Source organism: Mchenga conophoros, linkage group LG10, assembly GCF_057382185.1.
Source record: "Mchenga conophoros isolate Kocher_MC1m ecotype Shallow Benthic linkage group LG10, M_conophoros_male_GT1.1, whole genome shotgun sequence".
Taxonomy (NCBI): Eukaryota; Metazoa; Chordata; class Actinopteri; order Cichliformes; family Cichlidae; genus Mchenga; species Mchenga conophoros.
This window is the reverse complement of record NC_140535.1, coordinates 20,973,373-21,000,449: the sequence shown is the minus strand read 5'-3', so window position 1 is coordinate 21,000,449 and position 27,077 is coordinate 20,973,373. Positions and strand designations below refer to the sequence as shown.

The following is a 27,077-nucleotide window of genomic DNA, read 5'->3' as shown; positions in this document are numbered from 1 at the left end:
AAGGGTTAAATGCACCTTAGAACACACATGCATCAACACTACATATGAGCGGGCGGAGGCAGGTTTTGGAGTCTTCTCACACCCCCGTTCTCTGCGACCTGCTGGAGCAGGGGGCCAGGAGGAGGAGTTGGCCGTCCGACTGGGGTCTGGAATGTGGGACCTCCCTGCTGCTGCGGAGTTGGGGCGGTCTGCTTCTCCCCACCGCAGGGAAAAGGGTAACACCACCTGGGTCTGGGTGCAGTTTCCCCCTGCAGGGGCAAGGGTACCTAGACCCGGTTCTTAGAGTACGCTTGGGGAGTGTGATCGTGTGTACAGTGTCTCTTTATGTCTGTCTCCACGTTGGTTGAGTGTTGAGTAAGTGCATATGAGAGCATGAGGGTGGGAATGGATGTTTGTATCTGTGTGTGCCTGTATGCCTGTGTCTATATGTCAGGTTGGGTATCTGACGCCACCTTTCTGGGGACATCTCAGGACCTCTAAGATATGGAGGCCTATCTCCCCCCACCACCACTTCCCCTGCCAGTGGCAGAAGCCCTCAGACGTCGGTGCGTTGGTGGTTCTTTGTGTCCGGGGATGGGCGCCCAGGTACACACCGGCTCACTCCTTGGTGGCTGCTTATCGGGGACTGGAGCCTGGGGCTCGCTCGGGCCACTTCGGAGGTGGGGTGAGGTGCTAGCGCAATAATTTTTTTTGCATATGAAACCGAGCCCCCGGCCGAGTTTCCTTGGTCTCTTGTGTTCTGGGGGCCTCTGGATGTCTGGAGTCTTGATCTCCTCCATACCTGCTTCATGCCCTGGAGGACGGGGCTGTGGCTCCCCACACCCTCTAGCAGATCATTACATGAAGGAACCTTTTAAAAACAAGCGCGTCCATGCTCACAGGTGTACACACGGGTGCTCACACACACAAACTACACCCTTTTTGGCTCCTACCTCAAAGCACACTGTGCGCTGTCGATATTACGTGCTGCACAATAATGTTTAATATTTAGTATTTACTGTTATATTCCCATATATCATCGTGATGTTGTTTATTGTATTGATCTCGTTTTCTTCTGCTTGTTTTCTTTTTTCTTTTTCAACAGGTGATCCAGGTGATTGATATATGTATTTTTTTTGTCTGCTTATTTAGTTGGTTTTTGTTTTTTTTGCCCTTTATCCCCGTCCCTCTTCTCCGCTGTTTTTTCCCCCTCTTCCTTTCTCCCTTTTCTTTTCCTCATTCAAGTCTGTCCCGTATCTAGCAGGTGAAAATAAAAAAATAAATAAAATAAACAATAAAAAGTGAATCAAATAGACCATTATGGCAAGGCTGGGATGGTCAATTTGGTAAAGTAAATCCGTTGGGCATCTTTCTTTGCCTTTAGACAATAATTCTGATGGCAAAAGAACCAAACGGGACAGGCAAAAAAAAAAAAAAGGGAAAAAAAAAGGCCTGAAGAAGTTTTTTACGTATAGTGAAGTACAGAGCTTATAAATCAAGACTAAAACCTCAGAAATGTATTGGCTGAAATTGTGTAGTAATAGTAATAGAAATAATAGCCAAACTGGAAATGTTTAAAATTCGTAAAATTGAAGTGGCTAATGGGATTTCTCAGATTAATGGCTGCATAGAGACAAACATGAAAATTTTGGCATTTGTATCCACTTTTGAAAGATTGTTTTACTTATCTGCAGCACTATTACATGAATCTGTCTCACTGATCGTGTTTTTATGAATGTAGCCACTTGAAAGCAAGATGCAATGATTTAATAAAATTCTTATAATTAATAAATAATTATTCCTTACTATCATTTGGAATTTTTATAACCATACTTAAATTTGATCAAATATCTTGTTTGATTTGCAGCCCTGCAGTAAGCCCAAGGATCAGTGTCTGTGTCAGTTATGTGAGTGCAGCTGGAGCTTGTAGGCGTAGCATTTCTTTCTAATATGAATACTCTCTGACACGGGGTTTGAACCAGGGCCCTCTGGTCAAAAGATGATCCTATTACCACATGATATTTCCAAGATTCTTTAAGACCATCTGGTTTGGCAGAGACACACATAAGCATCAGTGCTCGACTTTCTAGTATTCAATCATACATGCCCATTTGCACATTGAGGGGGGTTACTGGTCATTTTAATCATGCTCACCCTCTAAACTTGAAGCGAAAAGAGACATTGCTTGTAGTGCAATGAAACTCAGTGTGACGAAAGCCTCTTTTATACTTAAATTACCACAGGATTTATCCACTAGACTGAATCTTTAAATAAAGGGTAAACCTTTGGGTATGTATTCAAGTAACTGTAGCCAAGTCAGTTTTTCAGAAGCATGGATGAATAAGACAAAAGACTACACAAATCGTAAGCAACATAGGAGCAAATAGATAAAGAAACATCTAGCAATTCATCCCGTAAAAATATTAAAAGATTATTCATCTGCAGGTAAATGTACACAAATATTTAGCAGCCCATAAGATTTTCTTGAAATATGTCAGCTTCATGGGTATCTTTCATATATTTACAGTGCTCAATATGTCTCAACCACACAGGTATCTATTTTAGCAAAAATGACTTAAGGAGTCTCCTCTATAAAATCGAAAAGTCCTCCAGACATGAGAAGATTTTACAGAAGGATTTTATTAGGCAGTATTTCACCGATGTTGTTTGAGGACCTGTGTGTGCATACAAAATAAATACCTGAGACTTAAGCCGCAAGCAGTGTGTAAATCGTTCTTTTGTCAAAATGAGTATTCAGTCAGATTTATTGGCGCAAATGCAAGCGCAAACCTTTCTTTACACTCTTGAGTCATAAAACTCAGTGTAAACACATGTAAAACGTATAATTTTTTGCCTGAAATTTCCAAGGAAGCACTTATCGCTTCAAGTGTGAATACAGATGACTGGGATCTGCTCACCTTGCCTTGCTCCACTAGAGAGAAAAACTTGTCCACTTCCTTGTTGAAAGCAGTGATCCTGATTTCACCCTGTTGACAAGCACGTTTCCATTTAACACCATTTCATTGCACATAGAAGGCAAAAATCAGCCATGTGTGACCATATTAAGATGCAACAGTCAGATTTAATAAGACCTCTCTACTCCTCTACTTACACTCTCATCCACTATTTCAAAGGAGAAGAGCTTGCCCTCTCCTCTGGAGTTACTCCACGTGCGAATGCTCGACTTGTTGGTGACTCTGGCTCTGATAGTCCACCTATGGAAAAAAAATAAAAATGAATCTGTATTAATCAGTGACTGATAAATCACTAATCATTCAAGACCTCCTAGAGCAATTTTGTTCTGTGACTATAAAACAAATAACACTATTGTATATTATAAAAAGACTGATTGCTAGATAATTTTGTCTTTGGCAGTGATTGTATTAAAGCCCATTCGACCATCCATCCAATTCTGAGTCATTGGGGGGCTGGAGCCTGTCATAGCTCACGTAGTGCGAGCGGCAGGGTACACCCTGGACAGGATGCCAGTCGTATGTCAAAAATATATCCTCTTAACACAAGATCAAAGTTATTTTAGATGACAAACCATAAAAAACTGACTTGTTGAGAACTCACTGGCCTTGGCACACTAACTACTTACCAAAGTATTGTCAATTGTTTGGTCAATATGCTCTCATCTGGCCCGATAATTGGTCACTAAATCACCGGTGCTACTTTCATAAGGCAAAAAAGCATCTATACCATACAGAGCTGATCCATTTAAGTTAAGCTACTGTAACTAGCCTGCATGATGTTCCACCAACTTTAATCTTTGATGCTTTAGGCTACGGCTACAGCTTCACTGGCTCCAGTGTCTGCTGGTAGAAGTAGGTTCACCTAGACCAAGCTCGATGTGAAACTTCCTTTTTTGTATGAATGGAAAAATTGCTCAGTCTGCTGGTATGATTTCACTTTAAAAAAAAAAGCACTCTTGTTTTAAGCACACAAACCTCCACCAAGGTAGCTCACTTTCTGGACAGTATTTACTTTTAAGGGAAGAGTGTTGTAAGTTGCTCCTAATGCACTCATTAGACTGTGAATGTTAGATAGAAAGCACTTGTATAAAAAGTGCTTGTATGAATGAATGAGACGTTATAAGTGGAGAATTTTTGTCAAATAAAAGTCCTTGGTTCATTAAAGCCCTGTACCTTGTAAATGCACAAATCCCTTCCACCGTGTTCCATCATCAGATATTCATTATGCAAATACAAACAGGACATTTAATATAAATACTTTGTTAAAAATAACAAATTACTGCAAATAAGTTGCCTTTAACAGCACAGCTGTGTGAAACTTAACTAAAGGAATAAGTCTAAAGGTCAAACAGTAAATAATACTGCAGACTAGGGCTGTGCGATATGACCAAAATCTCATATCCCGATATAAAACCTTTATCGCCCGATAACGATATAAATCACAAAAGAATTAATATTTTCTGTAAATTCTGTGAATCTTGGGTAGGTGAAGTGTTTCCAGCTGGGCGTCGTGTACCTGGAGTCGAGTGTTTTAACCGATGCATGAAACTACACATTTTTAGACATAGGTTGTAACGCCCGCCGTTTTCTTTGTGAGTATTTATTACACGGCGTGCTGCGGGGGAAAGCCTGTTCTAACGTTTGAGTCTAAGGTTGATTTTTTTAGCACCTGACGACTCTTTTTTTGCTTCTCATCCGTCAATACTCTGCATACTTTTTCACGTGATTCAGTTTATTTTGAAAAGTCTCAACAGGATCTTGAGCTTTATTGTGAAAGGTTTATGTGGAAAATAAACAAGTGGACATGCGATGGTTTTACCATCGTTGTTGCTAACGACAACCCATAAAAACAGGCGCTTCTCCGTCCGTAGTGTGTTTATATTAAATATAAGAGAAAGAGAGAACTTTAAGAATATAGCCACTACAGTGACCATCAAAACGATGAAAAAAATATTGCCGTAAACAGTGTATTTTGCGACACCACGAAACAAATGATAGCGTAAAATGAAACGACAGACGTTTTTATATCGTCATCCGATATATATCGTTATATCGAACAGCCCTACGGCAGACACTTTAAAAAGCCTCCTTTTTTGTTAATGAGCATTCCAGCTCGGCACACATCAGTCACCAATGTGTAACACAACTGCACAAAAAGAACAATTTCCTAGGAAATTGAATGAGTGTCTCACAGTCTTTTTTAAAGTTCAGTGAAAGGGAAAAATAAAGCATATCACAACTTTCTTTTCAAAGAGTGAACTGGTTGTTGTACATCTGCCAAGTCCTGGATGTGCTTCTTGTTCTGTTTTTAACAACAGCCAGCCATGCTCTGCGCTTTATGAAGCAGGATTCTTTTTGACTGCATTGATAATTTTGCAGTGGAGGATATTCTTACTATAACTTTGCCTGCAATTAAATCCCCTATCATAAGAGCAGCTGCTGGCCTCGAGTGAACCCTATTTCCTGCTCAGTATGGATAAGACTGCTACACCAAGGTTTATGACAGTCAAAAGCCAATTATAGTCTGCTCTAGATGCTTTTACTTAACAATACCAGAATGGGATGGGGAAAGCCATGCGAACAGCCATAAAAGACCTTGCACACATAGAAAGCATCACTATATAATCAACTGCATGTAACACTGTGTCACACAACGACAACAAACCTCCACTTTTAATCTCACCCAAATGTTCATAGAAGGACTACAGCTGCTGAAGTCATCTGTTTTACTCACTCTAGGTACTCCCCAACTTCAAAGTAGGAACAGTCATCAGTTTATTACAACACCTAGAGGCACAGTTATCTTTACAGCCTACAATTTCAAACAGTGCTACGTTATCAGTGCCCAAACACAGAGAGAGTTGACAGGGTGCCTTCACTACAACTAGAGCTTGTTATTCTGTGCTCTTGTCTTTTTGTAGCTAACTTTAAGGTCAGAGACAGAGACTTATGCCTAATGAAACGATAAGAAACATGAGGGTGGGGGGGAGGGTGCAGTAAAAGCGAACCCTGGAGGTGAAACTGTAAGAGGGAAGGAAAAGGGAAAAAACGTGGTTAGCCAAATCCCCACCGGGCCAAATAACAAAATCAAAACCTCAGCAGCAGACCATAAAGACCCAGCAGTACCTGCTGCAAAAGTGTCCGTTTCCAAGGCAATATCGATCATTTCATTTCATTTCCATGCAAATGGGTTGTATAACATATGCACACTCAAGTTCACACAGCCACACACATTGTGAGCGAAAAAAATTTATGCTCATACATGCATGCGTCAACACATGCCCCAAAGTGCTACCAAGAAATGGTAGCAAGCGGGGAAGCAGAGTCACAGCGTGAGAGAAAGTAGTTTAGCTGATGAGCAGAAAAGCAACAAAATCAAAGTGAAATCATAAACATATACAGCTTAAAGTTTGTTTGGATATTAGGAAGAAATATGGGCAAGTCAGATTCAACTTCACAACTTTACAATGATCTGCTACAGAACTTAACTCACACACAGTACATGCATGTGAAGGGTGTCTAATGTAAGGTACAAGTGGCCACTAAAAGGTCCAATCCTGCCCACAGCAAAATGTCCAAATTGTTCATTTTTTTTTACCCAGATGTTTGATTTATCTGTTTTATATTCTTCTGAGATACAACAACACTATCTACCGCCCACCATAATACACCAAAGTAAGGTGGTTAAGCTACAGAGACATGTCATCACGTTCCAACAGTTCTGTTTCTTTGTAATGACATACGACTGAATGTGGAAATAAATACAAAACTGGACAGTTAAAATTGAATGCCTCACAATCTAAGGGTTCATCTTCACACTAAAATAATTAGAAAGCATTTGGTTGTCTTTATTTTTTTATAGTCACTGTCTCCTAGGTCTGACCAACTTAAAATACATTTGAGCTGCATGCTAAAACGAGTCTTAGACCCCTGATGTATATAAAAGTGAGCAAATTTAGACCGAGATCACTTGCACTTACTTGCTTTGGTAGGGGTTGAGGCTTGCAATAGGATTCACTTTTGCTGAAGAACCTGGAGAAGCGCTGTTGGCCTTCATGGGCGAAGCTTTCATGGGTGAAACCTTCATAGTTAAGCCCTTACTGGGTGATGCTTTAATAGCTGAGGCCTTCATGGGAGAAGCTTTCATGGGTGTTTTTCCCGTAAAACTTCCTCCTCTGCCTCTGGGAGCTGAAACACAAAGAAGATACTTAAAAGAGTGTTGCACATTAACAACATGGTAATTTAATATTGCTGAAAGAGATCATCAACAATATTGGAAATGGATTCACCACAAAAGCCATTTTCAAACTGAAATGGCAAACACTGGCTGGTTCAAACTTCTGAAACGAGAAGACTTGCTGATTTTCTCAGTGTTATTTTACTGTTGATTTATAGGTTTAAAACTTGGACTATTAACGTATGTAGCACGATCCCACATCCCACATCCGGTGAGACTACCAAACATTAGTTTCCATTCTATTTAATACCTGCATAAGCTATGTCTCTTATGTTGCAAAAGTAGCTTGTTAATAGTTTTTCATTAACTCTATCAAAGCTCCAACCACTGTGAGGTATTTATTAGCCCAACTACAGTGGTAGAGCACCTGCCAGTTTGCTATTAGGCAATACAATCTGAAACACGCTGCCAAAAATTTCAGCTAGGATTAAACATTAGTGGTAGTATTATCATCTGATCTGTGAGCAGCTGCCAAAATAATAAAACGCCTGAAAAAGTTAAATTCTCCCAACAGAGATGCATGCTCAGAGTTACTTAATTCCCTGTTAACATCGGTTTGTGCCAATTAATAAAAATGTTTTTCTTCTTCGGGTAAGGCTGCCAATCAATTATTAATTTCATAATTACTATATCTGTACGTGCCTTTCAGTCATAGGAGAAAGAATAATTTGAATTAGTTATCAGACTATCGGTCTCATGGCCAAGAAAGCAAACATACTTGCCTTAATTATGTTCATGCGCCATGATTATTTTTTTAACTTAGACTGAGTCAAAGACAGAGCAGTTATTCTAGATCAGTAGGAGAGAATATGAGAGGTTAATAATCAATGATTGCATATTTCTCGTCCTGTGTCTACTTCAACCACTAAATGCTAAAATTGTCAGAAAATATCAATATGAATGCTAATGTGTAATTACTCAAGCTGAGAGTGATTCAATAGCATAATATGGAATTTATGGAATTTAATTTTGCAGCGTTGATCTTATTTCTGTCTTTGTTATGTGCATACTCAACTCAGGACTAATTTAACTACCTCACATAGAAATAAATCAACACAACTGTATTTTTTTAAGTTAAGACGAAGTTTTCTTTGTATAAAATTTAAAAAAAAAAAAAAAAAAAAAAACTCCACAAGTTTTGTGTTCTTCTTTGCAAGATACAACAGTTTGGACCAACCCACAGACTCATAAGGTGCTATCTCACCTCCCACAATGAAGTAGCATCAGCCCCATCAGTATGATTCAACCCAAACACTTATCTGCTGACACAACATTTTTTATGCAATTGCTTCTTTTGGCAGGAATAACATGCCATATTGAGCAGCAGTATTTTTTGGAAAGGAGGGTGTGCGGGGATTTTCAGGGATAAAGCGAATCAGGTCCACCGAGACCACTCCCTCTGATTTAAGCTCCGGTTGTAAAGCACAACAAATATGCACCTCGATGATACCCTCCTTTCTGTGTGTGTGTGCACCTCATGATCAAATTCCTTGGGGAAATTCACAGATTGAACAGCTATTTTCAGCCGAGGGGTAATTAACATCAATATTCATACACACGCTATCTGGATGGAGAGTTAGGAAGAGAGAACTGGTGGCGAAAGAGAAGATGAGGAGATGATAGGTGGTGGGAATCGGGAATGGACTGAAAAACAGCAAAGAGGGGGCAGAGCTTTATCAAGGATGCTCGTTTTCTGTGGCTTAGATCAATGCAGGCTTCTAATATGTATGCCAATACCATATTCGACAGCTCCTGTTGTTAAAGAGCGGACTGTGATGAGTATACACTAAGAGGGGAATATACAGTATGGATGAAAAGGAAATAATAATAACAAAAAAAGAGAACGTGAATGAGAAAGAATGAAAACGTGTGTGTGTGTGTGTGTGTGTGTGTGTGTTCATCAGAGTGAGGGCAAAAGGGAAAGAGTTGTGTGGGGGAAAAAGAAACCTACAGAGAATGGTTAGTGATGAATTATGGATATTATTTTAACCGCACTTTAGTGAGTGCAGATATCTTTTTGGAATTTAAATATCATCTACGAAGCAGTTTGAGAAGACTATTTCAAGAGATAGCTGCTGATGAATATTTAAATGGGAACACAGAACTACCTGTGACAACTGTGTCGTGGCCTCTGACTTCACACCTACTGCTGTTTTTTTGGGGTTTTTTCTGTTCTGTTATGTTTAAGCGAGAGAGGACTGCGAACCTAAGAGGTGCTCTCAAACAACTAGACGCTCAAAACACTTAAAATAAATGCCACAAAATCTTCAACAGGAAAAGTCTTTCTAACAGCATCCTCCTACTCCCAAGGTGTCAAAGGTCAGGAGTCTCTACAGAGCACAATGCCTACAGCAGCTTTCCATTCAGCCAATTACTGTACACTTCCTCCAGTTTCTCACTCCTCTGTCCTCTCTGTCCTCTGGTCTGTGATTTTAGAACTGATCTTAGGTTTGCATCATCAAATATGTTCCAGTTCTTAAATGGATAACATGTATGTGTTTGTATTTGGGCTCATTCAGGAGAAATGCATGTCGTATAAAGCTGCACAGTGAATTATTGTTTGGCCCAACCATTAATAAACTTCACTGCGACATCCTTTTCTATTGTTTTAGTAATGGGTTTTGTTTCATTATGCACTAATGCAGTGGTGTCAAACGTAAGGCCTGGAGGCCAGAATTGTTCCACCAAAGACTTCATTCTGGCCCACATGAAAGGTGTCCTCTATCAACTAAAGAAATTTCCGTATTTTTAGTGGGTCCACAGTAAAGACATTTTCTGAGAATTAAGAAAACCAGTCTAGGCATGGAGCTACTAGAACTTTTCCTGTAATTTTAACAATTTATCATGTCGTTTCACTGGTTAAGTGTTCAAAGTGTAGTGTATGTGGCTCATAATGTAAAGAGAGTCTGACATCCCTGCTCTAATGTATGAATATATCTACATATATATCTACATAAAGCACAGGAGCAGCAGTCGTAGAGTTTCAGTTAATACCTCTAAAATGTTTGTTTTAATATTTCTTAACCTTACGTCTACATGGGTGATAGTCATCTCATGAAAATGGTGTAAGAGTTAAAGAGGATGTGCTGTTTGGTAAATACATATCCTACATCTTTGTGTCTCTTCCCTGCATCTTAGGCTTCTCTGCCAATAGGATCCCTGCTGCACGGAGCTACAGTACAAGAAAGAGACATAATTGAAAGAAGTAATGAGCCAAGTTAGCCAAATGGAGGCACCCAGGGAGTCAGTATGTTGCTCAAAGACTGGGACGTCTGCACAGAGGTTTGAATCAAAACCCTCAAATACAACAACAGCCCCATGAGCCATTACATAACCCAAAGCTCAATGGAAATGCTTGATTTGTGGCATTTAGCAGTCTTGGAAACGCTCAAAAATGCATCGACTTAGTAAGAATGCAATTTAGAAAAATAATGAAACAATCAATCACTAAGTCGCATTCAAAAGGAGAAAAGGCTTGAGAATTTATGCACAAGACCCCTTCATCAACAGAACAATTAAATAGAGGAGCAGTTTTCATCTATCAGGTTGAATCTCTGAAGCAACACAGATCAAAGGATGTAATGAGGAAAGGAGTCTGATGAACTAGTTAATACGGAGCCTCGTCTTTGCTGAGTCAAATTAGTTGACTTCTCTCTCAACCCCCCCGCGCCGATTCTCCGTGTGCACCGCAACAACAGGATTCAGTCCACAACACAATATTCATGAAGCCATGAACTGGAGGAGCCACCAGCCCACACAAGCTCCCTCAGTCACAACACGAGCACACAGACACACACCTACACATGCACAAACACGCGCAATATACTAAGCACTCATTATCCACCCACATGCCTACATCCTCCACCGAGAAGGACTATCGGGTATGTTTCTGCCACATAACAAAATCAATGTCAATGCTAAGCGTAGTTGGTGGTGGTATAAAACAACTGAGTGAAACAAAGGCTAAGCTAATAAAAGCAGATCCAATAAAATGCAGACTACTTTAGGCATGATACATGGCAACAGCTACTGTGGCAGGAAAGTGAGTATCATTTGGGGCTCCTAAAATGTTACAAAACTCTGGTTGGTGGTAAAATAGAGGAAGAAGTGAGTTATGGACTCCCCCAGTGGCCAGTGGGCAACAAGATAGTTTGCCGCTCTGATGGCTGAGCTGTAAATATGATTTAAGTACCCAACGTGTTATGAAAAAAGGTACTTAGACTAAAGCGACTTCAGTCTACCATTCATTTAGCATTTCCTGTGGCTACCACAGTGTGCCTTATGATCCTGCTTTATCTAGTTCTTAACCCACCCCCAGACTACAGCCTTTGAACACTGAACTGCTATGAATATCAAAGGGATGGACATCAGGATGTACTGTTTGGTTAGCAATGTCTTTCCAAGTCTCTGTTCTCCACCAAATTATAGCTGCAGTTTGGGGTGAAAACAGTGAGAAGACTGCAAATCAACTGTCAGCAGCATTTGCTTAAAGGGTGCTTGGCTCCCTCTGTTGGCAAGATTAGGTTTTATTAAGAAATAATATTCTAATTGTCCCTGAAATAACTGGACCAAATATTGTATGTTTAAGCTAAAACAAAACCCTCCTTTGTTCTCTGTTAATATTATACACACATGATTAGGTGCTCTATACCACTACAATATATGAATTGTAGATGACAAAAATGATTTGTAGCTCATTAAAGACCTTGTGGTAAGTACGGCTAAATGAGGACTTGTTTTAAATCAATGAGGTAATTAAATACTGTAATCTGCAAAGCAAGTAATGATATCCATAATCCAAGAGCAGGAAAACCTCAGGCCTTGGCACACTTTGACACCACCTACATATATAATGTTACAGACCAAGCATAATCCCTCTTATGGCAGTGGCCTCCTCCAGCCAGACAATGCACCCCACTGCTTGGTACTGACACCAGGAACACTGAAAAGGGCCTAAGGCATTAACCAATCATGTTGAGCAATTGCTGGATTCACCAGAACAAGCCCAAACCACAAAGGCCCCAAACCACAACCCAGTGGTGTCCTGCCAAACACCACATGATGCCACCAGAGCTTTTTACACAGCATGACGGGATCATACACTATATATAGCAGGCCGTCTTAATGTTGCGGCTTGTTGGATCATGTTTTTGGCCTTACTATTAATAGCTTCATCCTGATCATTCTGAAAGCAAAGCTTTTACTGACACTACACACTGCCCTGTCACACCTGGAGAAGAGAGACACGTATGTGAGGATGCTGTTTGTAGATTACAGCTCAGCATTCAATACCATCGTTCCCTCGAAGCTGGACAGGAAACTGCAGGATCTAGGACTGAGCAGCTCCCTCTGCAGCTGGATCCTTAGCTTCCTGTCTGACAGACGCCAGGTGGTCAGACTGGGCAGCATCACCTCATCCCCCATCACACTGAACACTGGTGCTCCACAGGGGTGTGTACTGAGCCCTCTCCTGTACTCACTCTACACCTACGACTGCACAGCCACTAACAGCTCCAACATCATTGTGAAGTTTGCGGACGACACTACAGTGGTGGGTCTTATCACCAACGGTGATGAGACGGCTTACAGGGAGGAGGTCAGCGCCCTGACCCACTGGTGTCAAGACAACCATCTCACCCTCAACGTCGCAAAGACAAAGGAGTTGATAGTGGACTTCCGGAGGTGCAGAGAAGTACACACCCCCATCACCATCAACGGCGCTGCTGTGGAGAGAGTGAGCAGCTTCCGGTTCCTTGGCGTACACCTGGCTGAGGATCTTACGTGGTCAGTACACACAAACAAAACAGTGAAGAAGGCGCAGCAGCGCCTCTTCTTTCTCAGGAGACTGAAAAGATTCGGCATGAGCCCCCGCATCCTCAGGACCTTCTATCACTGTGCCATTGAGAGCATCCTCACTGGATGCATCACCACCTGGTATGGCAACAGCACCGCCTACAACTGCAAAGCTCTCCAGCGAGTAGTGCGGTGCTCTGAACGGATAATTGGAGGTGAGCTTCCCTCCCTCCAAGACATCTACAGGAAGCGCTGCCTGAGGAAAGCGGGGAGGATCATCAAGGACTCCAGTCACCCCAGCCATAAACTGTTCAGACTGCTTCCATCAGGAAGGAGGTTCTGCAGCATCCGGTCCCGTACCAGCAGACTGAGAGACAGCTTTTTCCATCAGGCCATCAGACTGCTGAACACGTCATAGACACCTCAGCTTCACTACTGGAACTTCAACATTATGCACTCCACACTGTATATAAATGCCACTTGTTTTGCACATATTCAACTCTGTATATTTTATATATTTTATTATTATTATTATTATTTTATTTTATTTTTTTACTATTTAATTTGTAAAAATGTGTATACACACACACACACACACACACACACACACACACACACACGTAGGAAAATATTTAGTATACACATCCAGAAATGCATACACTATTATATATTGTACATATATTTATTAGTTTCAGGTTGGCCATTCTTGTATTTTGCTCGTTTGTGTTGTTGTGTTTGCACATCTCTGTTGCTTGTGGGGCTCGCACACAAGAATTTCACTCGCATGTGCTGTGCCAGTGTGCCTGCACATGTGATGTGACAATAAAAAGTGATTTGATTTGATTTGATTTGATTTGATACTGCTGTTGTTTCCCAAATGTGTGAGCAGTACACACACACACACACAGCAGATCGAGTCACTTTGAGGGAAGAAACTTTTGGATCCTGCGTCTACTGATGCAAAACTACCACTTTATGCATCTCAAATTTTGACTTGTTTTTTGGGGGGATTCAACTACAAATACTAATTAAAATTATTTCTTTGCTAAGTTGCCTGTCACGTGCAGATGCAAAACTGGTTCATATATTGAGCTAAGTTGCTGTTTTATGCATGAATGATCGATAGGTCTGTGTAAGTGGCTCAAAAAAAAACATTCCTCTGAAAATGCTCAGCTACAAGGACTGACTGAAAAATTAGAGAAAATGAAGACAACACCCAAAGGAAAAAAAACACGAGAACTATTGCTCAAGACCACTTTAAAAACCTAAAAGAAAATCTGGCTGCTTGGAGGCAAAATATGAAGAGATGAGGGGTTCCTCAAAGCATCTGCACAGTGCTGCATATCATATAATTAATGGCACATATTGTAAATGAATAAGTACACTCACTTTTTCTTCAGGTTCTCAAAAGCCATTGTTTTGCACTATAAGCGATTTATTCTGATACAGTGAGATATAAAGTAGTGCTGATGTCAACACAATGAAAAGGTGCTTCTGCCACACAAGTGACTAAATAACAAGCAGGAAATGGCAGCAGTATTATCTTATATTACCATGATTCATATACAAAGTGTTTGACAAAAAAACTCACAGCTGTAGTTCCTATAGGAGGGTCCAGGCACGGCAGCAGACGGAGGGGACTCTGGAACATAGGTACTTGATGACACCTTCTGTGGAGATGAAGTCTTACCTAAAAGAGGAACAAACACCATAAGGGGCTTCCAGAGGCTGTTTATTACAGTTTCTTACCTTCATCCATGCACACTTTAAAAGTACTATACCATCTGTATTATAAGGAGTGGGATTTCCAATCTTCCCCCCAGTTTCCTTTGCTGACTTTAATATATCCATGTCCATAACAACAACCACACGCCTGGAACAAAAAAAGGAGCAAAGTGAAAATTATACCAAATGGGAAAACATGAGTAAACAAAAGAAGAAAGGAAATAAAGAGTCAACACATACCTGCCATCAGCCAAAGTGTTGTTGATGGTCTTTTTCAACAAACACACACAGTTTGGTACCAGGAGGTTCTCTTCAGATAAATAGTTTAACTGGGTAGCAAGCAGGCAAGCTAGACACAAAAATACACAGAAATTTTCATATATAATTTCTAGAAAAAGAAATATCACAGTTTAACTGGCTATATCTTAGTATTTAAGACCTCCACATTATCTTTGACTTTTATTTCTGGTGTCACTTCCAAATTTAAAAGTTGTTGTACTACTGGAGGACACTCACAAGTCAGAGAGTGCTGGCCATCACTCATCATAAGTCGGAACCTGGGTGGGCTTGAGGCATTACTGATCTGACGGATGTTCTGACAAACAGAGAGGGAAGGAAAGATGTCAAAATCAAAACAACAAAAGGTCCCAAGATATATTAATAGGAATCATTAAACCGCTCTGTTTACACATGACAGCAAAGAAGCAATAAAATCAATTATAACAAGCAGGCATTTATTTACGCAGCCCTTTCCCTCGAACATCTCCACAGAGATAGCAGATGAGTCAGGACCTAAGGGTTCTGCTGCCTCATCTGTAAGCTCTGAGCGGTAAAGAAGGGAAATGTTTAACTAGCTAGCCTAGCTGAGAAGTTATCAAACGTTCTAATCACAAAACAGGTACAGTGGACACATGTGTTTGAATGTGTTTGTTTAACACACAAGTACAAGCATAACACAGACTAATGAAAAGAAAGGCATTTTGTCTGCATGTGCTGACTGTGCTGTTTTAGTGAGTAGGAGATGTGAGAGGAGGAGAGAACAGGAGAGAGCAGAGGACAGATGAGCTGCTAAACGATCTGCTGTAGAGGTGAGGAAGAGGAAATTATCACATGAGACAGAGTTAACACTCTTTGCCTCAGCTCAAAATGAGCCCATCATACAATGAAATCAGAAGATGAGATGCAAGCTCATTCATTTTACAAATTTAACAAAGAATTGAAAAAATACAGAGCGTAACAAAAAGAATCATCTGATTTTTAAAGGTTATCTTTTATAAAGTAATGAAAATAGAAGCTTGCAGTAACTAAAAAAACATGGCTGTACATAAAATTTTACATACAAAACTTTCACTGTTGAGAAGTTCTCAATGTGTCCCCCTCTATATGTAACATTCCATACAACATATTCCTTGCCGAGTTAAACTTGTCTCATACTTTTGTGAGCATGTCTGTAGTCACTGCTACCTACCAGCAACCACATGAAACTCACAAATCTCCTCTTTCTAACAGTATGTGGCTGTGGAATTAAAGCACTTTAAAATCAGATGGTTCTTGTTGATACATCGTGTACAATCTCTATTACGTCTCCATCTGCAATGGCAAAGGTGTTTCACAATGACATCACTGGATCATTCCATCTCCAAACACTGTGAGCCTTCTGCTTGACTATGTCGTTTTTGCATAAAGACTAACAACAAATGTTTGCATTGAAAAGACCACTAGTGACAATTTCTGAATGATATATAGTTGTATTTAAACATAATGCAAAATAAAACACGTAGAATACTTAACATGAAACCTTTACTCACAAAATTGAAAAAGGAAATGCTGTCTTTATTCTGTGCTTGTGCTTGAATGTTAAGTCAAGTTGCACTGCAAAAAGAAAAATATAAGTAATCTAAAACTAGACCTAAATTCTTTAGTTTCCAGATGGTATTGTAATTATAACTCATATATACTCACATATACTCTGTACTTATGCTATAATAGAGGCTTCTATGCATATCATGTAATCTGAAATACAAGTGGGTTTCCACAGAGCCACTCACCAGCAGCTGCAGCACGGGCTTGTCCACATCTAAGCCTTTGCACAGGGCCTAGACATCAATAATAACACACATAGTCGTCGTTAGTTACAACTGCCTGTTTGTCCTCATTACATATTACAGTGTTGCTAAGGCAAAGTTACAGTGTAACAACCATTGGACAAAACTGCCATCTATTCTGTTTCTCATGTGGATGGTGACAAACACTTTCTCTAGACGTCAAATATTATCGAAAAACTGTCGAGAGGTAAAATGTCATTATAGCCCAAAAATAGATTGTTCTGTTGACTCATCACAAATATTGCTCTTAGAGCTTTTTTTTTTAATCAACCGGTAACAAAGTTTATTTTTAACTGATCTGGTAATGCTACAGCTGATGAACCATTAGGACCAAAGGTAAACATTAGCGCACAGGGTAGCAGCCTGAAGTTACACCACACCACAATCAAGCTTGAGACACGGAGTCAAAGAGAAAACAGCAGCTCAGTCAGTTTAAGGTTTATGCTTACTTCAACCGCCCCTTTTGTAAGAGGTACGTTCATGTCTCTCGTGTGAAGCTTATCTCAAAGCTTGCAGAGTTTAGCTTTTCTGGTACGTAGCTCCAAAAAAAGCCATGACACTTATCGCGATAGGAGAGAGGCAAACGACACTTTGCCGAGACGTTAAAAGACCGGAAGTGTCACATTTACGCCTTCAAAATAAACGATATGCTAGGCCACTGCACGACTTTGACTATTTTGCCAATCTGTTACATTATATTAATTTGATAGTTTCAGTCTGTAGCTACTGCACTGGTCTAAAAACTAAACATACTACATACATACTACATTATTTGTATTTATACAACAAACAGATTCAACAAAGCTGTGACCACCACTATGTGTGTATTTGTATAATAGCCAAAAATGAATAAAACAAAACTGCAAAGGCGAGGGGCAACAAAACTGAATAACACCAAAGGTAATCCAACTTGTATGGAGAGTTGTGTTACTACTTTTAAACACATGTTTCCAAAACTTACTTATTTAAATTCTGCCCTCACACAGAATTACTACAAATATCAAAATATTGAATATTGTTTCATATGGCAAATCAGATTCCGGTGCAAAATGTGAAAAGCGCCTTGAAAATAGTCACGAAAAGCAATTTTATAACCTCTAAAATGAAACCTAGCTTCAGAATTATTTTTGGATACTACCGAAAAATATTGTTTTACGACAATGTGATTAGTTTGAATTGTGTCATTAACCTAATAAGGAGAATATTTTTCAATTTTCACATACAGGATGGTCTTTGAACAGCCACGGGTTTGCAGTTTTGATTTTATTGTGAAAGATATTGCCGGGAACTGTAGTTTGGTCCACTCTAACGTGACAGCTGTGCTGAGAGCGCTGAGAGCTCATGTGAAACTAATTCAAAACAAACCCAAACTACTCTCCGGTCCTGCGGTCCTGTCAGCAGGGTGACGCGGTTCTGTTGTAATCCATAATGGATCTGCCGTGCGTTCAGTGGCAAGATCACGTGGCACAGAAGTGGCGCGCTCTCGAGCCCAAACTAAAGGAACAGTTTACGTCCCTGCTTGAAATAGATGACGTTTTCAGATGTGGTCTAAGTCTCGTGAGGTAAGCACCCAGTTCAGCTCATGTAGTACCAATGAATTTAAGACTACGAACCTATTTTATTAACCTTACACTGACTGGTAGTTCTGAGGCAGCTGCAACAGCTTGGACCACTTGAACTGGACTTTAGTCCAGGAAAAGCTTTTGAACAGTGCTCTGCACCTATTTTGTGTTTCTGTGTATTATTAAAGGGTTCTTTTTGTTTTTGCAGACAAGATGATCTGGACTTCTTGCAGCAAGAATCTGCAGTATATTCAGTACAGAAGGATGCAGAGCTAGCAGCCAAATGCAGGGTGAGGGGAAACTCCAGCTTCAAGACTAAAAACTACACTGCAGCTGCTCTGCACTATTCAAAGGTAAATTTGAAACAATATTATATCTTACTCTGGGACTGTAGGCACCCTAGATACTTTAATTAAGTTAAAAAAAATCCTTTCTTTTAGCGGGAAGAAACATCCGGCAGAACCAAGCTCAGTAAGAGAGTGGCTATATGCTGCAATGGAGTGATTGGGGAGAAGACAGGACAAAAGACACCCTGTGGAATAAAGCCAGAGATTAATAATAAGCAATGATTAAATGCAGAGTGGTGTGTAAACACTGAGACAGTGAAACAATGTGAAATACTAGCTCTGATGTAAGTTAAGTAAGAAATACTACGCTGGTGACTATCGCTGTTACATCTGAGGTGTATCTGGATTTTATTTTGACTCTAAAAGTGTAAGCATGCCTTTGATATTAAGCACCTTAAACATGAAAACACTGCCCACCATAAACCCCTACCTCGACTGTCTCCTGTTATTACAGGGCATCTGTTTTGCTCCCAGTACTTCGGAGCAGCTGTCTCTGTGCTACGCCAACCGCTCTGCTACGCTCTACCATCTGCAGCACTACCAGGTGAGTCTGTGCCACCTTCACCATTAAAACCAGCTGTGCTCAGTGGTTGGCTAGTGTTGTTATGGTGTGAGCTACAATTGCCTGTAGGAAGCTTGCACAGAAAAACGTGCTGGTTCAAATCCTCATGCAAATGGTTGATGATCTGCACACAAGACTGCATAAGTGTTCTTTTTTTAACAATGCTGAAGACTTTCTTGCTGTGGCCAACAGGAAGGATACCCATGTTCCTCACATCACACCCGTTTCCATCACAGAAGCTTTACCTGGAACCATTTATAAGTCACTGTACCTCTGCGGGTGCTTTGCAACCAGGAGCTCATCTTCTATAATGATTTTTTTCATGATTCATTAAATAAAAAAATATCGGGCATTATAATATTTTTTAATATCCTATTTCTCAAACTTGTGCCAGGCACTAGGATTAAGTCAAAACTGTACAGGGCATTCATTTATCCTACTTACTTTTGAAGCTGTTATAAAATACCTTTGACTGCTAATTCCACACTGTTCTCCCCTCACAAGTCAGGTAAGAGTTTTGAAGCACCAGCTGAGTCCACAGTAACAACCCTGTTCTCCATTACTTGATGTATAATAAGCCTGTATGGTTAGGAAGTGTCTGTGGGAGGACATTAATCTACCAAAAAACAGGAATAAAAAGATTTTAAAAAAGTTCAACTGAGCGAAGTTAAAAAGCAGTAATTCCTGCAGTTTCTCATGTTTAAGCCTAACATGTCAAATAAGTTATTATCAGTTTATTAAATTTTTAACACCTTCAAATGGGAAGCGTGAATTAGATATTCTAGTTTATGAAGTTGTGCATGTTTAGCAAAATCTTGATAACTGTCTAAACCGAACCCCATCTGGTTTGGCTTTAACTCTTTTCTCTAATAAAGATGACATTTAACAACCTCCCCGGTATCCGTAATGAGGAGTTTTGACACCTCTGTATATGTCAATAAAGACGTGGTTTGGCGACTATTAGAATAGTTTTCAGGTTTTTCCAAGGGTAGCTCTATAAGCAGAGACCACCCTCACTAATATCTGATGCAAACAGTCATTTTGTTCTATAAGCAGACCTGACATATGAGAGGAACCACTCAGTTCAGAAAGGGTCCTCCTAATGGATTAAGAAAGAGTTAAAACAAAACTAGTTAATTATCCTAACCATAATCACTGGGATTATAGGTCTAAACCCGCCGTGGTTTTTAACGTTTGTGCCATGAGTCAACAGTAAACCTATCCAACAAGGAAAGAATGCACTACTGCATATTTCATTCATCCAAGGTTCAGATCGCAGAACAAAATGAACTCTTTTGCTTTTTTTCTTTAACTTCTCTTCTTGGAATCATAGCAGATTCTTTTTCTTCTCCTTCCTCTGCTTCTACTCCTCCTTCCTTTAGGGGTTGCTGCAGCAGATCATCTGTCTCCATCTCAGCCTTTCCCTGACATCCTTTTTCTATCACACCAACCCTCTAAACATCCTTCTTCAGTGCAGTCCATGAATCTTCTCTGTGGTCTTCCACCTTTTTCCTTCTGCGTGCACCATCTTAAACATCCTTAATCCAGTATATGTACACTATCTCTCCAATATATACTCAGTCCCTTGACTAAACAAAGTATTTTTGAATCACATTGACTGTCAATCTCGGGTTTAAGTGTGTGGTACAAACTCTCAACATCAGACTTAAAGCAAATCCTAATCACAACCACCACACCAACTCAAATGCTGTCCTCACACTAAAATTCTCTCAAATTCATGTTGGCCTAAATCTAAACTGCTCTTTTCCGAGTCCTCTACATAGACAACAGCAGGTTTGATGAGAATAGAGAGCTGTGAATGATGTGTGTGTCAGTGCATTGACTAGACCAGGGGTGCCCAATCCCAGTCCTCGAGAGCTACCGTCCTGCAGCTTTTAGACGCATTCCTTCTTCTGACACACCTGAATCAACTGAATGGCTTGTTATCAGGCCTTTGCCAAACTTGATGGCATGCTGAAGAGGTAATCACACCATTTGATTCAGCTGTGTTGGAGTAGGGATGCATCTAAAAGCTGCAGGATAGTAGATCTCGAGGACTGGGATTGGGCACCCCTGGACTAGACCTTCTTTGACCCCCCCTAATTCAGCTGCCTATTCGACAGACAGTGCACAGACCATCATTATGATAGCTAGGCTACCTAACCATAGCCAGAGCTGTAACTGGCAGAATCATACTTCATATGTAAAACCTTGCAACAGCTTAGCAGGCGTGTGAAATGGGTCAGAATCATAAAAGTGCTTATTTGTGTACAATCTGTATGTAGCATTCACAGCACTGCTTACTGTCCTTAAAAATGCCTCCAGTATTCCTTTTCTCAGTCTTCTTATGACAGGTTTCTAAGCCTTACCCCTCCGGTTCAGTGCAGAATTCATGAGTTAGTAAAAAGTCTGTCATCTCTATGTTTTGCTCACAGTCTTTGATTTTGTGATTGTTTACGCTCCAGCTTTTCTGTTTTCCTCAGGAATGCCTTGATGACATTGACAGAGCCGTGAAGAATGGCTATCCCTCTCATCTTTTACACAAACTGGAGGACCGCCGCACTCTGTGCTTTAAACATCTCTCTGTACATGAAAAGGGAAGGGAGGATGATCAAAACCCTGCCTCAAACGATTGTAAAGGTTCAGACACAGCAAATTCACCATCTGTTGGGCCTCTCACTGTTGGGATTTGTCCTCAAGTTGTTGTTGACTCCACTGTGGAGAAAGGTCGACACCTGGTGGCTGTAAATAGAATAGCAGCCGGGGAGGTGATTCTCACTGACAGGCCATACAGCTGTGTCCTCCTACCAGGAATGGAGGAGGTGAAAGGGAAGGTGGGACGGTATGGCAGAGAGAGAGAAGTGTTGTTTGGAGTGGAGGACAGGCGTTGCCATAGGTGTTTGACTGAAACGCTGATTCTTGTACCATGTGACAGGTGTAGCTACAGCCGATACTGTTCAACTGGTTGTCAGCAGGAAGCCTGGGAAGAACATCATCGCTGGGAGTGTGCGCTGGGAGCAGATCTGATGGCGATGGGCGTTATGTCACAGCTCGCCCTGAGGTTAGCTCTCAAGGCAGGGTTAAAAAACTTTCTACTAGCAAGGGAGCCAATCAGAGACAAGCACAAAGAGTGTTTTAATAATCACTCGAGTGATCCTTCTACGTCATCCTATGGGGGCTCTTACCTGAATGTGTATAACTTGCTGCACCACCTGAATCACCACAGCCCTGCTCTGCGTTTCATGTGTGCGGTCACCGCAGCAACACTCTACCTGAAGCTCAGCAAGGCAGGACCACCACCTGTATCATGGAGCCATACCCCACAGGGACCAAACAAGGAGGGAGGAGACGCTGATTGGAATGCAGAGCTATGGATGCTGGGAAGTGCAGTTCTACAGCACATCCTACAGCTGAGGTGTAACGCCCAGGCAATAGTCGTGCTGCAAGACACAGGTGACTGCAGGCGCAAAATGTGTTGTTAAGTTGGCTCAGATTGAGTGTAGTTAGAATAAACAGCTGCAGCTGCGTGTCACAGGCAGAAAAATGAGAAAGAAAATCGTGTTCCCTCTTTGATGAAATTGATGGATGACACAACTAAAAACGATTCCACTGGCATAAAAGTCTTTTTTAGGTGCTTCAGGTGTGACAACACAGCAGACGCTTTCAGAGGAAGATTTACAGTGCACTCACTTTGCTTCTTTTTCTAACTCAGTGGAACGAAAACAGTAATAAAAAATGTGGGTGAGAATGAAGTTAAAGAGGAACTCAATTTAAACATGCTTGGATGATGGGACATGTTTACACTGCTTGTTGGGTCAAAAATTCAGTTTCAGGTTATCATAGAAGACCACAGAGGTTTACTTTTAGGATGTCACAACCAGAAAATTTAGGAGATTTTTGCTTCAAAAGGATTTTAAGGATATATAAAACTTTTCTTATTGATTTTTGCAACTGTGAATACTCTGTAGTGTCGACTACGCAGGAGGTCCCTTTTTCTAATTGCATTTTGTTTTGGCTTTTTGCATCTCACAGGAGCAACAAACTCACCGGTGCAGTCCAACAGGGAAATTCGCATTGCTACTGCAGTATTCCCGACTCTTAGTCTTCTCAATCACTCTTGCTGCCCCAACACCAGCCTGGTGTTCAGCACTGGAGGCATTATTGAGCCTTCTGGTTCAGCTCTGTCTGCAGACTTCAGTGGGGGTGAAGCTGAATGGAGGCACAAGGCGCAGGGAGTCACTGTAACAGTCAGAGCAGCCAAGCTCATCACTCCTGGACAAGAGATCCTGCACTGCTATGGTATGATGTACGATGGAACATTTAGATAGATTAGAATCAATATGGTATCATAACCTTGTGTATAAAAGCAATTTTTCACCATTCATTTTATTTTCCCTTCAGGTCCTCATAGCAGCAGGATGGTGACCCAGGAACGCCGTTGTCTTCTGCAAGAGCAGTACTATTTCTTGTGTCAGTGTGAGGCCTGTAGCCAACAGCAGCAGGACGTGGAGGAGCCCAGACAGCAGGAGCCAGGCGCTGAGGGCAGAGATCTTGGACTCCTGTGCATCAAGTGCAAAGGATCTCTCAAAGTATGAGATCATTATTGACTTTTTTCAGGATTAATGGGGGGCACAGTGTTGCAATTGAAAACATGCTGGTTAGTTAATTATTAATTCTACTTCTCGACGTACGTTTAAATGTCAGATTGTGTGGTTGTGTGTCTCTCGGTGTTAGCCCTGTGATGGACTGGCAACCTGTCTAGGGTGCACCCCTTCTTTCATCCTATGAAAGCTTGAATAGACTCCAGCCCCCTCTGTGACCCTAAATTCAATAAGTGCAGTGGTTTGCCTCACAGCTCACAGGGGTTTGAATCCACTTGCCGACTGGAGGCTTTTTGTGTGGCATGTCCTTGTGGATCTTCTCTGGGCACTCTGAACTGCTCCCACAGTCCAAAACATGTACGGGGCTATATTGATTTGTGATGTTAAATTGACCATAGGTGTGAATGTGAGTGTGAATTGTTGTCTATTTCTCCCCTGTGACCAAAGGACGACTTGTCTGGCATATGCCAAGCCTCTCGCCCTGTGACTGCTGATATCCAGCCCTCCATGAGCCTGAATTAGATACGATGGGGGGGAAAATGAAAGAATTTTAAAGGAAACTGATCCGTCCATTCTTCTGGCCATTTGCCCAATGTCTGTTGACATTTCCATGTTAATCATTTAAAAATACTGTAAATACTTTTCAGAAAAGGAGTGAGGACAGAGAAGCCGGATTTGTATGTTCACGCTCATCCTGCAGTCATTGTATGTCCTTATCTGACGTGAACAACAGTCTGCAGGAGATCAGGGTTAACCTGGAGAAGGCTGTGGAACTCATGGAGACAGACAGGCCAGGTGCTTGTAAAAAAATAAAAAATAAACATCCAAATCTAATCAAATATAGAAATACATCACTGTCATGTGATTCTTCTCTTCTACCCTCCCCCAGGTGAGGCCCTAAGACTTCTAAAAAAGACTCTGTGTCAGTCTGGTCTCATCCTTGCAGAGACACACCCACTACAGGGGGAGCTAGCTGATGCCACAGCCAGAGCTTATGCTTCTCTGGGTACGCATAATAATGATGTGGAGTATTTGCATATGAGCTGTGTGGTTAATGGTGTTTGTGTTTTTAACACCCTGAGGAGTTAAAAAAAAACCCTCCAAAAAGCATCTGTGCATAATCTTTGCAGTCTTCTTACTGCTTTGTTTGTGTTCTGCTGTTTCTGTAGGTGACTGGAATAGTGCAGCATCCCATCTGGAGCGAAGCGCTGTAGCCATTGCCTCCCAGTTTGGAAAAGAAAGCGTCGAACTGGGTCGACAACTCTTCAAATTAGCACAGCTACACTTCAATGGGTGAGAAAAGTTGTGCAGAGAGTTGGCAGAAAAAAATTTCAGGTTGCGTTCCTTCTTTTTTAGTGTCTAGTGCTAAATGTGCAGTCACACTGCAGCTGTCAGAGTAATTGCCTAAACTTAGAATACTTGGTTTAATAAGACGACAAACCGTACCTGAGCCAAGTGCCTAAAGCTTCACAGTCTCATAACTTCTACTACGTTCTGTTTTTGACTCTCTTTATTTGTAGAAATAACAACCTTTGCGTCATTTTCCTCTCCTTCTCCCAGTGGTTCCCGAGGGGCAGCTCTCTCCGTCATCCCCAAGGTCAGGCGACTTCTCTGCCTTCACTGCGGTCCACACTGCCATGAATTACAGGAGCTGAAGGCCATGGAGGACTGCTTACAAGGGTAGTTTTCAAAAAAAGCAAACGATAATTAGTTTTGTACTTTGTGAAGCTCATTAAAATATGAGAAATTTCATGATTGCAGGCCTTGTTTGTTTTGTGTCTTTAAAAAGCTGTTACATTGCAGGTAACATATAGTCTTTTTATAAGTTCTTGTTTTTACAAGAAGAAATTATATTATAGCACTGTAGTGCTGTGCATACCCTCAGCTATGCTATAAATATAGGTAACCGTCTGACCTTTAGATGGCAGCAATTGTCCAGTGACTAATTCAATTTCATGCTTGAATGACTGGACAGTAAGATGTAGCTTCTACTCCTGAACCTACAGTACATGGCCCATGTCCTCCAAGACCTTCAGCTTAAAAGTCTTTATAGGACCATTAAGGCGTGATGTTCAGGTGTTGGAGCATTTTTCCTCTTTCAGTCAATCAATTAAAAGCCTTGCATGTAAGTGATGAAGTACAAAGACTAGTGTACCACAACAGCGAAGAAATAAGGGTTCAGGTCACAGTAAGCTCTGATGTAAAGGTTCATTAGCTTTTAAAAAGGAGCGGAAGCTCATGTTGGGCAAAGACAATAAAATCATGATCACAGCTGGAAGTCCCGAGGCATGTGCCAGGTAAAACCTCACAAGTGTCTGGAGGGCAGCCAATCTGACAGATGTGAAGATGTGCGTACAAGTCAAGGTCAAGACAAAACTTTGGTGAGGCAGCTGGTGAAAGAAGCTGGGGAGCAGTGACTCCTCAGTGAACTCAGAATGGTCCATGGGGCAGATTCCTGCTGATGATTGTGGGAAGAAGGTTGAAAGTTAAGTCTGAATAACGTCTTCATTCAGGTCAACTTTTAATTCTCTCTAAAAACTGTAGAAAACTGAGACTGTAGATGAAATTCTTTTCAACATCTATTAACAGAGGTGGGACCAAGTCATTGTTTTGCAAGTCTCAAGTAAGTCTCAAGTCTTTATCCTCAAGTCAAGTCTCAAGTAATGTCAGGCAATTCAGAGTCGAGTCTCAAGTCACTGGTGTAAAAGTCCGAGTCAAGTCACAAGTCTGAAACTTTGAATTTCAAGTCCTTTCGAGTCTTTAAAAAAAAAGAAAAAAAAGAAAAAAGAATGTTGCAGTTATGCTAAATGTAAATATTAGACCATGTAATTTTAAAATCTGTGTTTTTCTCAACACATGACAAAATAGTGAACTTAGAAAATATACACAAATTGTGAAATTGCACCTCTTTAAAATGCAGCTCAATTAAACCTAGCTCCAAGAATAATTTTCACCGACAGTTCTGAGATAAGCTGCATGTTATTCTTGGATGCGGTTGTAGGACCGGCTTTAAAATCGCATGACAAAAATATCATACACATTAAAAAAAAACTGTATCACCAACGTAGCCTGGACAACATTTGCTAGTTAGATGAAGTCAGCTATCTCATCTTAGCATATTTATATGCATATTTATAATCATACGGTTCTTGGAGTGAGTGCACACACTCATGAAGTTTAGTAACTTCAGG

The 27,077-nt window shown here is 40.8% G+C and overlaps 2 protein-coding genes across 3 annotated transcripts in view; one reads left to right on the top strand and one right to left on the bottom strand.

Annotated features, from left to right (window-relative positions):
* The window catches only part of LOC146565846 (replication protein A 70 kDa DNA-binding subunit-like), a 48,597-nt gene extending 31,192 nt beyond the window's left edge, over positions 1–17,405 (bottom strand). The window contains exons 1-10 of one of the 2 annotated variants that reach the window (XM_085289257.1): positions 17,264–17,318; positions 16,758–16,805; positions 16,518–16,581; positions 15,226–15,304; positions 14,950–15,058; positions 14,766–14,857; positions 14,576–14,674; positions 6,935–7,142; positions 3,092–3,194; positions 2,898–2,966 (exon numbers count right to left, since the gene is read on the bottom strand). In XM_085289257.1, the coding sequence (XP_085145383.1) occupies positions 2,898–2,966; positions 3,092–3,194; positions 6,935–7,142; positions 14,576–14,674; positions 14,766–14,857; positions 14,950–15,058; positions 15,226–15,256 (711 nt within the window). In that variant the 5' untranslated portion in view covers positions 15,257–15,304; positions 16,518–16,581; positions 16,758–16,805; positions 17,264–17,318. Of the gene's footprint in view, positions 1–2,897; positions 2,967–3,091; positions 3,195–6,934; positions 7,143–14,575; positions 14,675–14,765; positions 14,858–14,949; positions 15,059–15,225; positions 15,305–16,517; positions 16,582–16,757; positions 16,806–17,263 lie in introns of both variants that reach the window. The other variant, XM_085289256.1, reaches the window with a different exon arrangement.
* Positions 17,406–18,100: 695 nt separating this feature from the next.
* On the top strand, positions 18,101–25,632 carry smyd4 (SET and MYND domain containing 4). Its single transcript, XM_085289255.1, has 10 exons — positions 18,101–18,376; positions 18,585–18,729; positions 19,178–19,267; positions 21,769–22,738; positions 23,318–23,584; positions 23,687–23,874; positions 24,534–24,681; positions 24,776–24,892; positions 25,056–25,179; positions 25,447–25,632. The coding sequence occupies exons 1-10, from the start codon at positions 18,243–18,245 to the stop codon at positions 25,568–25,570; spliced, it is 2,307 nt and encodes a 768-aa protein (XP_085145381.1). The 5' UTR covers positions 18,101–18,242; the 3' UTR covers positions 25,571–25,632.
* The last annotated feature ends 1,445 nt before the right edge of the window (positions 25,633–27,077 follow it).